General features: G+C 36.7%; 1 protein-coding gene across 2 annotated transcripts in view; it reads right to left on the reverse strand.

Moving 5' to 3' along the window:
• TMTC2 (transmembrane O-mannosyltransferase targeting cadherins 2) overlaps positions 1-13,400 on the reverse strand; it is a 399,954-nt gene that overhangs the window by 157,990 nt on the left and 228,564 nt on the right. For both annotated transcript variants that reach the window (XM_037143435.2, XM_053658800.1), the window contains exon 4: positions 11,560-11,674. In XM_037143435.2, coding sequence (XP_036999330.2) covers positions 11,560-11,674 — 115 coding nt within the window. The remainder of the gene's footprint in view (positions 1-11,559; positions 11,675-13,400) is intronic.

Below are 13,400 nucleotides of genomic sequence, written 5' to 3' on the forward strand. Positions count from 1 at the left end.
ACACAAGTAACAAATTTGCATCTGTTCATATTTCTTCTGCAGCAAAAGAAAAAGGTTACTTTCTTGTTCCATAATGCAAAACCTCTTTCTGAGGAAATGGAAGTTTACTTAAAATGCTGTTGCAAATAGCCTGTACTTCCCACCTGAGCATAATTTTAGAAAAAACAAAAAATGCTCCTAGCCATTTAAGCAACATTCAATCAGTTATAAAGTTAAACCCAACAAAAGGCATTAAAACAGGATATTATTATAAATTTTTTCAATTTAATTTAATTTTGATTTAATCTGTATTGTACTTCCCTTTACCATTTAGTCCCTTTATACCCCTTTCCCGCTGCAATCACCACATTTGTTGTCTAAGGCCATGAGTCCTTTTTCCTTTTTGCTCAATCCTTCTACCCCCTAACCTTCCCTGACCTTTACTGTCATATGCTCTCCATCTATGAGTTTGTCCCCATTTTCCTTGTTAGTTCAGCTTGTTCATTAGATTCCACATGTGAGTGAGATCATATGGTATTTGTCTTTCTCTGACTGGCTTACTTTACTTAGTATCATGTTCTCCTTTATAAACCTTTTCTATGGGCTTTCTAAATCATGTCCTCAAATTTACCTACAGTGCTCTAGATGAAAATTACTATAAAATTAAATGTCATTTTAATGAGATTTCAGAAAAAATACCTTTCATCATTTTTCCAAAATGGAAAATAGTTTAACTCTCTCAACACAGTTACTCTTGAATGGGTATTTCCACACGGAAAAGCATAACCTACACAGTGCCATCTTCCAATCACATTTGCCATGGCAAACCTGTAATACAAAGGACTATAAAATGATTTAATCTTCTTTCTCTCCAGGATCCAGTTTCTAAAAGGACTTTGGTTTTCCCAACTTCACTCTGGGTTAGGGTCACTAAAGCAAGGCTTAACAGTTCCAGCAGGCAGTCCTAGATGCCAATACTAAAATGTGTAGTTTCCGCTGCTATAAAAGGAATAAGTATGAAATTGTAAGTAGTTTAATTCAAAAGCACTTGTTGAGTACCAAGGAGGGACCAAAGACTTCACTTTATGCTAAAAAAACAAGACATAAATGATTTCCATCCCCGGTCTCCAAGAAGCTCTAGTGTGAATTTCAGTTCTTCACTCACTGTGTCCATGCGTTCCATAGAACAAAACCATTATCGGGCATATCCTGGAGCTTTGTGATGACAAAATGCGACATTGTACTACATTCAGGAGAAGTGAATAATCTATCCAAATTTCTAAACCCATGATTGATGCCACTATTTTTTCCTGTGGGAGCATAAAAGCCCCATAAAAATACTGAACTTCATAGTACATGAGCTTTTGACCACTTTCACCATTGTTACTAACCTATCTATCCATCAGCTCCATGACATCCAACATCTGAGTCTTATTTGCTTCTTCTTGAGCACATCTTATGGTTCCACTTTCCCTACCACGCTCCTAAAATATAGGTATTCTCCAGGATGCCATCCAGGGTCCTTTCATTTATCCTTATATATCTATCCCTCTCTCTCTGTCTCTCTCTCTCTTTCCAATCAGTTTCAAATGACCTACTAGGACAATTATAACTCCAAAGTCTTCATTCTCTTTCCCAGAATGCTCTCATGAGCTGTAGAAACACATTACAGTTGACTGGTGGAAGAAAGCCCAGTAGTTACACAAAACTCACATAGCTAAATCTATTTTTCCCCAAACAACAGTATTTATTTATTTTTTCAGTGTGATTTCTATTTTCTTTTTATTATTTTTTTTCTCCAGGCTGTGTTAGATCTCTTTGCCTTCTCATGAAAATATAAGCATATCTCTTAGAAAAGATGTTACTTTATTGCTTAGACAGTTTAAACCCAAACCTCAAGCTACTTGAGGGCAGAAAATACATTCTTTGTCAGCTATTCATACCATGTAGTACAATGCCCATCACTCTGAAGGCACTTGGTATTTGTTGATTAAATCGGTGAGTCCTTATTTCCAACACATGGATTTGCAAATATGCTCATATCTATAAATCTGGGTGTCAAACTCATTTTCACCAGGGGCCACATCAACCTCTGGGTTGCCTTCAAAGGGCCGAATGTAATTTTAGGACTGTATAAATGTAACTACTCCTTAACTAGAGGCAAGGAGCTCAGTGCTGCCGCCGGGTAGAAACAAGGTGCTGGGCTGGATACAATGAAGTGGAGGGCCGGATTTGGCCCATGGGCCTTGTGTTTGCCACCTGTGCTATAAATGTATTTAGAAGATATAGTCAGTGTTAACCATATTTTAAAACTGGTCATTATTTGATCAGAAATGTGTGAAAACTAGTGACATTTGACATAGGCGTTACAAAAATTGGGGATTTTAGAGTGGTAAAAAGAGATTTCACCTTGAGAGCTAAAGGGTAAAATCAACCCACGGTGAGTGGGAGAACAGGTGCACAGAATGAACCATGGAAAGAACATGGCTCCAAAACCAACAGATTGTGGTGTCACTGGTTTAACCACATTAACACAACGGCGTACAAAAGGTAAAAGGGCACACAGAAAAGCAGGTAGTGTAACTCTGAAGAAAGCTCTATAATTTACAAAGGCAAATGCCAACAGCACTTATTGCAGACCTTTCCAGGGAAGGAGGAACTTCAGCCAAGGGATATGATAGCATCAGGCTGTCTTAGACTAATGTTATAAATTAACACAGCAGTCCCCAACCTTTTCATCACCAGGGGCTGGTTTCATGGAAGATAATTTTCTACACACTGGGGTCAGGAGTATAGGAGGCAGAGCTTGGTAATGAAAGTGAGGAGGAGCAGGATGAAGATGCCGTGTGGCCAGGTTCCTTCCTAATGGGCCACAGACTGGTATCGGTCCACGGCCCTGGGGTGGGGGATCCCTGAATTAAGCCATCCAGTACCCCTTAGTGTGAGGCTCTTATCATTGAATGTTTTCAATACACAGGTAGGTAGGCTCACCAAATTAACTGGTGATTCCCATAAAGACTTGACTGAACTTTTGAGTCTTTCTAGTACCAATGACAATACAGTGGAGGAAACCCTGTGAAAACACTGGTGCCCAGGGTATTTCTCATCCATCTGTGTGTTTTCGTTCTCTAAGTAGGTCTCTCTGGGACTGATTACCGCAGGCAACTAAGCACCAGGCACCTGAACAAATCCAATTTCTCCCCTCAGACCACTTGTACACACTCTGTGAATACTACTGAAAGCTGTAAGATGAGCTTTCATGTCACAAACAATCTGTGATTTTAGCTAATAATCACATATGGTGCTTAACACCATAAAACCTACAGTAGAAAATGTTTCAGCTTGTGCTTTTTTGTTTTTTCCAAATTGACCTGGATGTACTCTAATTGCAGCTTCTCGGTAAAACCATTTCTGACTTCCTCTTTATCATCCTGCAGACATCCAGGTTATATATAGTGATTATTCAGCCTTAACCTATTCTGGAATCTTGACAAGATAGACTTTGTCAAATTTCATCAACATATTATATCAGGGATAAAATTCAAGTATGGTATTTTAATGCTAAAATATATTCAAGAACTTATATGTGCAAATGCATATAAATGGTTGATGAAATGATTAAACATAATTTGCCCTGGTTGCACTAATCACTAATTTTTACCTTCAAAAAATATCCTCAATAGATTAGACATATTTTTAGCCTATAGAAATGGTTAATATTACATTAAGTCTGCAAATCAGATTTGAAAATTACTGAATGGCAAATTCAAATGGTTCTATGAACAGAAGTCAACTGTATAGCCACTTATATCTCAAGTAGAATTTTAAAAGGCCTATTAATATTTAAGAACTCTGAAACATCTTATCCTATATTTAATAAATCAGAATAGAATAATATGCTTTATAATTTGCTATTTAATTGTCTTCTGATTAACAAATGGAAAAACCAGAATTTGTTTAGTTGAAACATCCCTTGGCTGGTTTCCCAGTTAAGAAACATATTTATTACTTTCTCTTACCGATTCTGAAAAAAAAAAAAAAAAAAAAAGGCTATGTCCAATGTTTGTAATAAAGAAAATAATTCCAGGGTTTGGTGAAAGAAACGGAAAGAGAACTAAAGCCAGGGCACTAAATGACATATTTCAGAATCTTTATTCCATATCAGTATGTATACAGTAACCATGATCTTTGTGAGGAAATTTTACTACTCTTATGTTTTTTGGACAGTGGTTATTTTTCAAAGATATATGAGGGGGGACCCCCCAAAAAACTGGTGTTATCTTCTGCAGGGCGGACCCTTGTGGTACAGGCTTCCCCTGCTAGTTGAGTGTTCTAGGAATCCATCTGTATCAGTGTACCAGCTGGCACTGTTGTAAGAGGCTGCATTCAGCTTCAGTGACTTTTTTTGAAGACTCTTTCAACATGTTTGCCTATTTCATGATGAATGATTTATGAGCAAGCACATCTGCCCACACTGCACTGAGCGTTCAGCAGTTTTGGGGCCAAACCATCTTGACCCCTAGGCCTCACCCTCCCTAGTCACCTGATCTCACTCCAAGTGACTTTTTTGTTTCCCCGGATGAGCAAAATCCTCAAAAGGAAATGTTTTGCTGACCCCGAAGATGTGAAAAAAAGTGGCAGAAGCACTAAAAGTCATCAAAATCAATGAGTTCAAAAACTGTTCTGAGCAGTGAAAAGTCTCAACAAGTGTATTGCATCAAATGAGTATATTTTTAAAGTGACTGAAGTTTAAACGTGTGCAAATAAGTACACAACTTTTTATAAATAAATTCCATTTGGGGGATTCCATTCCTCCCCCATATGATGGAAAAAAGTTGTAGAATAAATCATTATCCAGAGTCAGATGAGCAAACATGGCCACTAAGACGAGCTGAAAAAAAAGCAGTTCAGCTGATATAATGGACAGGACACAGGACTCTTGTCTAATAAACTTAAACTTTGTTCAGGGATTTTCATTCACTAGTTTACTCACTGGTTTATTAATCAACTCATTCATTAGTTTAGCTCATTCATGAGCATGCTAATCAACATATCTACTGGATAACTCATTCATTAGCTTATTTATCAACATATACATAATTCTGAGCCCATCTGCCAGGCCCCATGGTTGGCACTGGGGATAAAATGCTACCTCAGCCTCCCCTGCCTTTAGGGAGATTTTGCTCTAATTAAGAGGGATGCGTTATCAGAAATATTATTATGATGCAGACTAAAACGAGTCAAATATTAACTTGCTCTGGTGAAGTCTGGGAGAGATACTTATCTTTCACCTCTGAAAATAGAAGAGGTATCAAGAAATATTTCCAGGAAAAAGATTTGAGCTGAGATATCAAGGATGGTTAGGTGTTAGCCAAGCAGAAAGGATGGGGAGTAGGGTGGACACAGGTCAGAAGGAGAAAAGATGGCAGAGCATGTTGCAGGCAAAACAAACGGCATGTGCAGAGGCCTCCCAGAGATGAAGAATGTGCCCTATTTGGGGCAACTCCAACAAAGAAGCTTCAACTAGAAATCAGAGAGGGTGGGTAAATACTTGGAATCAGGCATATTTTGAAAAAGTAAAATCTAAGCAATCCAGAAAAACATATTTAAAATGCTCTTGTCATGCAAACAGGGAGGTACCTGCAAGTTGCTCCACCTCATCCCAGGAATCAGCAAAGGGCCAGATGAGTTGTGTATCAGAGCCTGAGTGACCCCGGCCAGTGGAACTTAACCAAACTCTCTCAGCTCCATTTCCTTTATATCAGACATGCCAAACACTTGCAGGCTCTGCTGTTTGATAACTCTCCTGAATTCTCCATGTGGGGGAACCGCCTGCTTACCTGGTATAGCCTAGACACCCCGCTTTGCCCCTAACACACATGTGCACGTACACACACACCCAGAGAACTTGGTTGGAAACCCTGTCCTGAACTCTTGCCATTTGGCCACAGCTACTTTCTCTCTCATTTGTACCAGTCCTCACTTCTCATGGGTTTCTCCGGCTGGTTTTCAGCACAGCTCAAGGAATGGCTCAGCTCCATGTCAGGTAGCACCACCTCTATTCTGTAACCTTGTAACCTTCTAACCTCTCAACCATTTTCAAGCCTGGCCCTGAATGAACAAACAAATGTACCATTAGAATTGGACCTATGGTAACAACTCCGCACCCACCTTTCCTTCACTGCTGTGTCCTCATAAGTTAGTTCCTCCTAAGACAGAATTCTTGGCATCATGAAACACATAAACTTGTTGAAATTCTGTGCAAAATTTATTTTCTTCATAAAGGAGCCTTACCCCACCCCATCCCCAACTAAAATCTCCTGTCAAAGCTCTATCTTGCCTAAACAGAAGCTCCCAAAAGGCAGCTGTTATTGGTTAAATTATCTCTTAAAAAAAAAAAGGTTATGCTAAAATCCTAACCCCCAGGACCTCAGAATATGAACATTTTGGGAAATAGGGTCACTACAGATGCAAAATGTCAAATTAACATGGGTGGGCCCCTAATTCAATCTGACTGGTAGCATCATAAGAGGATGTGAAGACAGAAGCACAGGGAAAATGCTACGTAATGACAAAGGCAGAGCAGGGTTATACAGCTGCAAGCTAAGGAACTCCACAGAACGACAGCAAACCACACAAAAAAGCAAAGAATTTCCCTACAGGTTAGGGAGGGAGCGTGGTGCTGTGCACACCTTCCTTTCAGAAGGCTAGCCTCCAGAACTGAGACACAATACATTCTTATTGTTTTAAAAACAATAAAGTATTATTGCAGTACTTTGTTAATGTCAATCCTAGCAAACTACTACACAAACCAACCCTAATGTAAATGTATTTGTTTCTGAAACTTGCAAGAAAATGCAACTCTAGATATCTTATTGAAGAAGGCTCTTTATAACCTGGACATGTGGTTATATAATGCCCATTACTAATCTTATCACTTATATTGACAAATGGGATCTTCTCTGCTCTGATATGGATTTCATAATCCGTTTATAAAATCAACTAATACAGTTAGAAATCCTTTAAGTATGGGAAGATACAATAATCGTTAAGAAATTGCCACTACCTCAACAAGCTGAATATGAATGGAAATGACTACTGTGCTTCAATGTTCACTTCAGACAGATATTCTTTATGTTGCAGAAGTTCCTATTTATTCACAGTTTATTTATAAGCCATGTTCTTTGAAGCAGATGTTGATTAAAAGCCTTCATGGCATTTCTAGAGATAATCACATACTTTTCCTTTTCTGACCTTTTAAATTAAAAGAATGTAGTACTTGAATGGTAACATTGAATACTGTACCATCAATATAAAATAAATGCCATCTGATAGTGGAGTTTTAATATTTAATATGCTACTGCATCCACTATATGAATTATAAGACATGTCAAAATTTATATTAATAAGTCTAATTGGCCTGTTGTAGTTCTATTATTTTGTTTATGCTTCTTTGCTTTTTGTTTTTAGTTTTTTTTGGGGGGGTGTTAGGAGTTCTTATTCTCTGTTGGTTCAGTCAGACCTTTTGCTTTCAGCTTCATCTGGCTTCACAGAAGTAAATGGAAAGCGTAACCGGGTGCAAGAAATATTTCATCAAAGACTTGATAGAACTCATGAAATGCCTTAACTTGGGTTTTAGGGGGAAAAATTCTTTAATGTGGTTTTCAAATTTTTCCAGACTATTATCTGTAAGCATGGACTGAAGTGATATCAAAATAGTTTATAAATAATGAATTTAGACAAATAGAAAAGCTTTTGCAGCAGTTTCTTCTTGAAAGCAACTCATAGCTCAGTTGTACAAACCCACTGATAATCTTTCTAAAAAAATGCTATAGAATGAGTTCAGTAAATTCAGTAACTAAAATAAAAACTTATACTCTATATTAGATTTAATTCCAAGTATTTTATTTCTACATGTAAAGGTTATTTGAATTAATTTTTTCCATTTGAAAGATATATATTGAGGGAGTTTTCTCCACACACTTTATTAATTCTACAGAAATATGGGTGTACGGATAGTTAAATTTTAAGTCAAATTCTGGCTCTTGTACTATTTGTGTGACCTTAGACAAACTGCTCAGTTTCATTTTCCTCACTTCACAGGCTTCCTCTGAAGAGAAACTGTGATAACATTTTTAAAGAACTAAGAAGAGCACTCAGTACATATAAGTAAGTCAAGAATTGCTATCAAGAAAAATATTCAATATTACTCCATCATTTTATAAATAGGAAACATAATCATTTATATGCACTTTAAGTAAATAACTTGGTATCAATCCTGCAAAAAACTGTTCTCAAAGCTTAAAAGGCATTCCCTTATAAGGCAATGGTGCCTAACTTCAAATACAACATATCATTTATACTGTTGCTTACTTAATATTTTCCAAATCATTTTTTCTCTCTTATCACACAGGACAATTTTGAAATGTGCTATATAAATGTGCCAGACATACTTTTTAAAGTTTTAAAAATAAAAATAAAAATATAGAAATTAATTCCAGGATTATCTCTGAGCTCCTAGAATCATCCCCATGGCTGGCCCGTGGTGGTGTACCTCACTGTAGTAACTATTGTTTTCAGTTACATAAGGATATATCTCCAGATGATTCCCCTAATAAAAACTTCTAACATTATGAAGATTTTGAATAATTTATAAAGAAGTAGTTTTATGAACACTGAATGAGTTCAAAAACTCTAGGTTGATGATTAAAAGTAGAGGATCTAACAGAAGTTTATAATTCCCCCCCAGAAGTTTATAGCTTCTGAAATTCATTAGTGAATAGGAGTGTTTCATGCAACTAATACACATTCATTAGTTTCAGGCTTTGGTCCTAAAATGTGGTTAAGAGACATAACTATAACTTGATGATGTGAAAAGTAATTAAACCTGCTACTACCACAACACAGCATCATCAGGTTAAATGCACTTACTGGTTGAGACTGAACAAAGCAAAGTCATTTTCTTTGAACATTTTAAATAGAACAAGGAGCAATTTCTGTACATCAGAGAGAATTATGTAATGAAAATAGCATATACATCTCAAAAAATTTTTCGAATGTTCTCTAAACTATCTTTGAGAACATTTTTTTCCTGACCTCTGGAAATAAATAGAAAAGAAAAAGTTTGTTCCTAGGACATAAAATACCACATATATTTATAATATTATGGGTTGCAAAAGATCTGTCTTAGTGCATTTTATAGATATTTGATTAAAAATAATTGAAAATTTCCTTATTTTGAGACACAATTTTATTGACTATCAGATTTCTGTCAACCACATGGGTTACATAATTTAATATACTGAAACCATTGCCCAAATTTCTTGTGAAACTCAAGCCATTCCCTTTGAGCTAACAGCTAAATGTAGTTTAAAAACCTGTCATAATAGTGAAAATATTTTGGAGCGATCGATGGCATTTATGACATATCAAATTTTCCCACAACTAGTGAAAAAGAAAAAGAAAAGCCTGATCTTGTTAACAATAATTTCTCCAGCAAGGATTTTTCATTAGGGTATGGGGACATACATATATGTTTTCATAGTTTATATAAGTATCCAGATAGGGAGTTTCATATTTAGATTACATGTAAATTGAATTTGTCTAAAAGAATAAATTTCTCTTCTCAGAAAAGAATAAGATTGGATAGACACATTTCCTTTTCCCTTCACCCTTTCCCAACAGGTGCCAACTAGCAGCAGATAACTGTGGTAAGAGAGAAAACCACATTCAACAAACAGGTCCTGGTTGTTCAGCTTACTTTCTCCTCCAAAACACTCACAGGATGAAGACCAGAGGCAAAGCCACATCCCATATTGCAAGGCAAGAGACTTCTTTGACACCATTACATTCGGATACCAAAAAAAAGGAGCATTTCTGTAAATTTTTCAAACTTTTAACATTTTTCTCATGAAATAACCAATAATATAATAACATCGCATTTAGATGAAAAGGACGTTGTAGGAGTATACAGATATATTCATTCAAGTAAAAAAAACATGTAAACTCACATTATTTCAGGAAAAAGTATGGTAATATATTTGGTGAAGCAAGAAACGCTACAGAGAATATCAGGCTGTGTCCACTGGTGAGGATGTGCTCCACCTGAAGGCACTCGGAGCCAGAAAGCAAAATTAAATCTGTGCGGGTCAACAGGAAACACATGCTGACCTAATTCAGGCCATGGGACTGAGTCCCCAGTGTTAAAGCATAGGAGATTAAAAATAAGTTAAATATGTAAATGAGAAATTAAACTGAGCTTACCCTGTCTGCTTTCCATTATATATTTAAATTTTTTCTATGTATTTTTATTTTATTTTTATCTGTGCTTTCAGATGTAAACAGTACAAAAGAATCAGATGGAGCCAGGGCCTAAATCCATACTAAAGTTAAAGCTGACAGATTACTTTGATACTGTCAGTATTACACAGCTCCCATTAAACACAAGGAGGAGACATCTTTTTTTCCTGGTCCCTTCTTGCAGGGAATGGGTCCTCCATTCATTCCAACTTTAGTGATACTGCCAAAAGGGCATCTCAGAGCCCCTGCCACTCTGTCCAGTTTTTCATCCAAGAGAGAGCACATGATCCCGGAAGGATCCATCAAGCCCTTTCTCCAGAATCAACAGTCACCAAGACAATCTCTTCTGAGATGGAGGAGTCAAGATGTTGTGTGGGAAAAGGCGCAGGAATCATCTTCCCCACCGAGACAGACAGAGTTCCACAGAGAATGACAGGAACCAGGGGAAACCAGAGCCACAGCTGGAGACAGATTCTTAAAACATAAAAGAGCACCTGAATCTAACTGCGCCATAGCCAGCTAACACCAGGAATTTTCAATTATGGAAGATAATAAAGTCTCTTTTGTGTTTAATCAAGTTTAGACTAGGTTTCTATTACTTACAAACAAAGGAGTATCATAAATATGAGACAAAATGGATTTTGGTTCATTTGCATGTATCCACTCACATCTCACTGTATCCATTAGGGACTTCTCATTCAAAGAATGAAACCAATTTCCCCCCTAGGGATTTTCCTAATCCAATGTACACAAATATTCTAAATTATCCAATTATCCCAACCTAATTATTAGTACCTTTGGAAGGGGGGGAAAAAAAAGAGCCATTATCTTATTCGCTAACTCCCTAGGTTTTAATACCTGTTCCACATATACTTCAACACATGCAATTTTTAATCAAGGGCAAAATCTATTATTACTGATAATCAAGATATCAATTATATAAAGTATCTAACATAGCAGGTTTATTGGGTGAGCCCATCTAAGTATTAATGGAACAAACTAAAAAAAACACATAAAAGCATATAAACAAATTTTTGTTACATGGCATAGGACTTCAAAAAATTCAGCTATGCCACATCAATACACATGAATATCGATGAGGTGACCCATAACAAAGAAATCATGAATACCATCCACCTCCTGGTCTCTGAGGCATGATTAATGAAACAACTATTTCAGAAAAACAGCTATCATCATCTCCACGTGCAGCAGTCAAATCAACAGTCCCTCTCACTGTGGGTTTCAAAGAGGAGCCAAACCAGAGAAAGCATGCATACTCACAAATTATAAAGCATGTCAGCCATGTTGCTTCGGTAGTACAAAGCATTTCTATAGGCGCTTTCAGCTTCAGAAATTTTGCTCTGACTCTTCAGAACATTTCCAAGGTTACCCCATGCTGCCAAGAAGAGAAAGAAGCATTCAGGCTGAGTATCAATCCAATTATATGTGACATGGTCTCAGGCCATCAGGAAGCACCACACGGAGAGAAAACCTTCATAAAACGTTTTCAGGATGGAAAATTTATTTCCTTTATACTCTAACATTTCATCAAACCAGGAGATTAAATACAACCAAAGTCTAAAAAATATTCAAGTAATTATTATGTCTCAAAGCTGATACACATATACAGTTCATCATAAGGCTAAGAACAATGTTATCTTAAGATCACCTACAAAGACTTCATGGTCTTTCAATTCCAGTAGGGGCCTTCATGGCCTGAAGTCACTGTATACTTACTGAACCAGAAACTCTAAGAAATCAGGGTAAAATACACAAAGATTTCATTGAAATATTTTTAAAGTGGTAAATGACATAGAACTGGCGTGAGAAGCAAGATAACTAAGTAAGATCAAAACTATAAAGAGGCTTAACAGGCATCGGAACATATGAGTAAAACATGCTTCTGAAAACAGTTAAGTATATATGATTTATTCAGATATAATATTCTTTATACCTTTCCCGCTAACAACAAATGTATGTGTGTGAAAATCAGTATCTCAGTAGACGTCCACATTTAATCCTGTTGAAAAAATCTGTATTTTGTGCGCCCTTTATTTTTCACCCCAAATAACCATGATTTTTCAACATTAAAAAGAATAAAAGTCACAGCATCAACAGCAGCCCCAGGCTAATTTAGACAGCCCTAACTTCCAAATAGGGAAATGGGTCTGATCTCTGAAAGCAGAACTATCCCTCAACTCCTAGGAGGCTTCTCCTGTCTGGTTCCTTCCCACAGAGAAGGAGATGGAGTGTCAAGTCCTCCAACCAGTGTCCCTCCCAGCTAGAAGGTGGCGATAAAAGAGTGTCTGTGATCACTAAATGGGTGATCACTGAGTCTACGTGAAGAATAAAAGGAGTGTTAAAGTATCAATTTTTAATGAATAAAAAAGTGTAGAATCTTTCAAACCCAGACGTGCCTATGTGCCCTATAATTTAACATTCTGAGCCTCAGCTTACTCATCTGTAAAACAGGAAATATAATTAATATCTCATAGGCTTGGTGATAAATATTAAATTAGTTAATATATGTAGAATGTTTAAGACAGTATCTGATACATGGCAAACACTCAATACATATTTGATATTATTAATATTGTGGTTGGTGCTCTTTGCAATTTACAGTGTCAAGCAGTGATTATAGGAATAATGTCGAATATTACACACTCTATGCCCTTATATTATGTATACAAAATAATAAATATTTTAATACCTTCTTTTGCTGCTGATGGGAAAAAAGAGAAAAAGCACTGAACTTAAAATTGTCCAGAACCTAATACTGCCACATAGCACGTGGTATTCTGCACTACATCAGCTGAATTCTCAACACAGTCCTGTACAGTGATAGGCCTGTTCTGTGGATGAGGAAACAGACTCAAAGACACTAAAACCTTATACTGCTTTACACTTAACACTGGAGTATTAACTAGAGGAGGGATTCCAAACCAAGGCTGGCTGCTTCCAAACTTTTTCCACCCTTCACCTAACATTTTCATATCACATTTCATCTTTCACTGAAACACAATATTCACACACTTCCTATGATTTTGGCCTTGGTATCATGAGTCTGTAGAAAATTGAATCCTTAACTTGAAAGATAAAAGAGTCACCTTTAAATTATTATC

Source organism: Artibeus jamaicensis, unplaced genomic scaffold, assembly GCF_021234435.1.
Source record: "Artibeus jamaicensis isolate MK-2021 breed Jamaican fruit bat unplaced genomic scaffold, CSHL_Jam_final scaffold_584, whole genome shotgun sequence".
NCBI classification, from domain to species: Eukaryota; Metazoa; Chordata; class Mammalia; order Chiroptera; family Phyllostomidae; genus Artibeus; species Artibeus jamaicensis.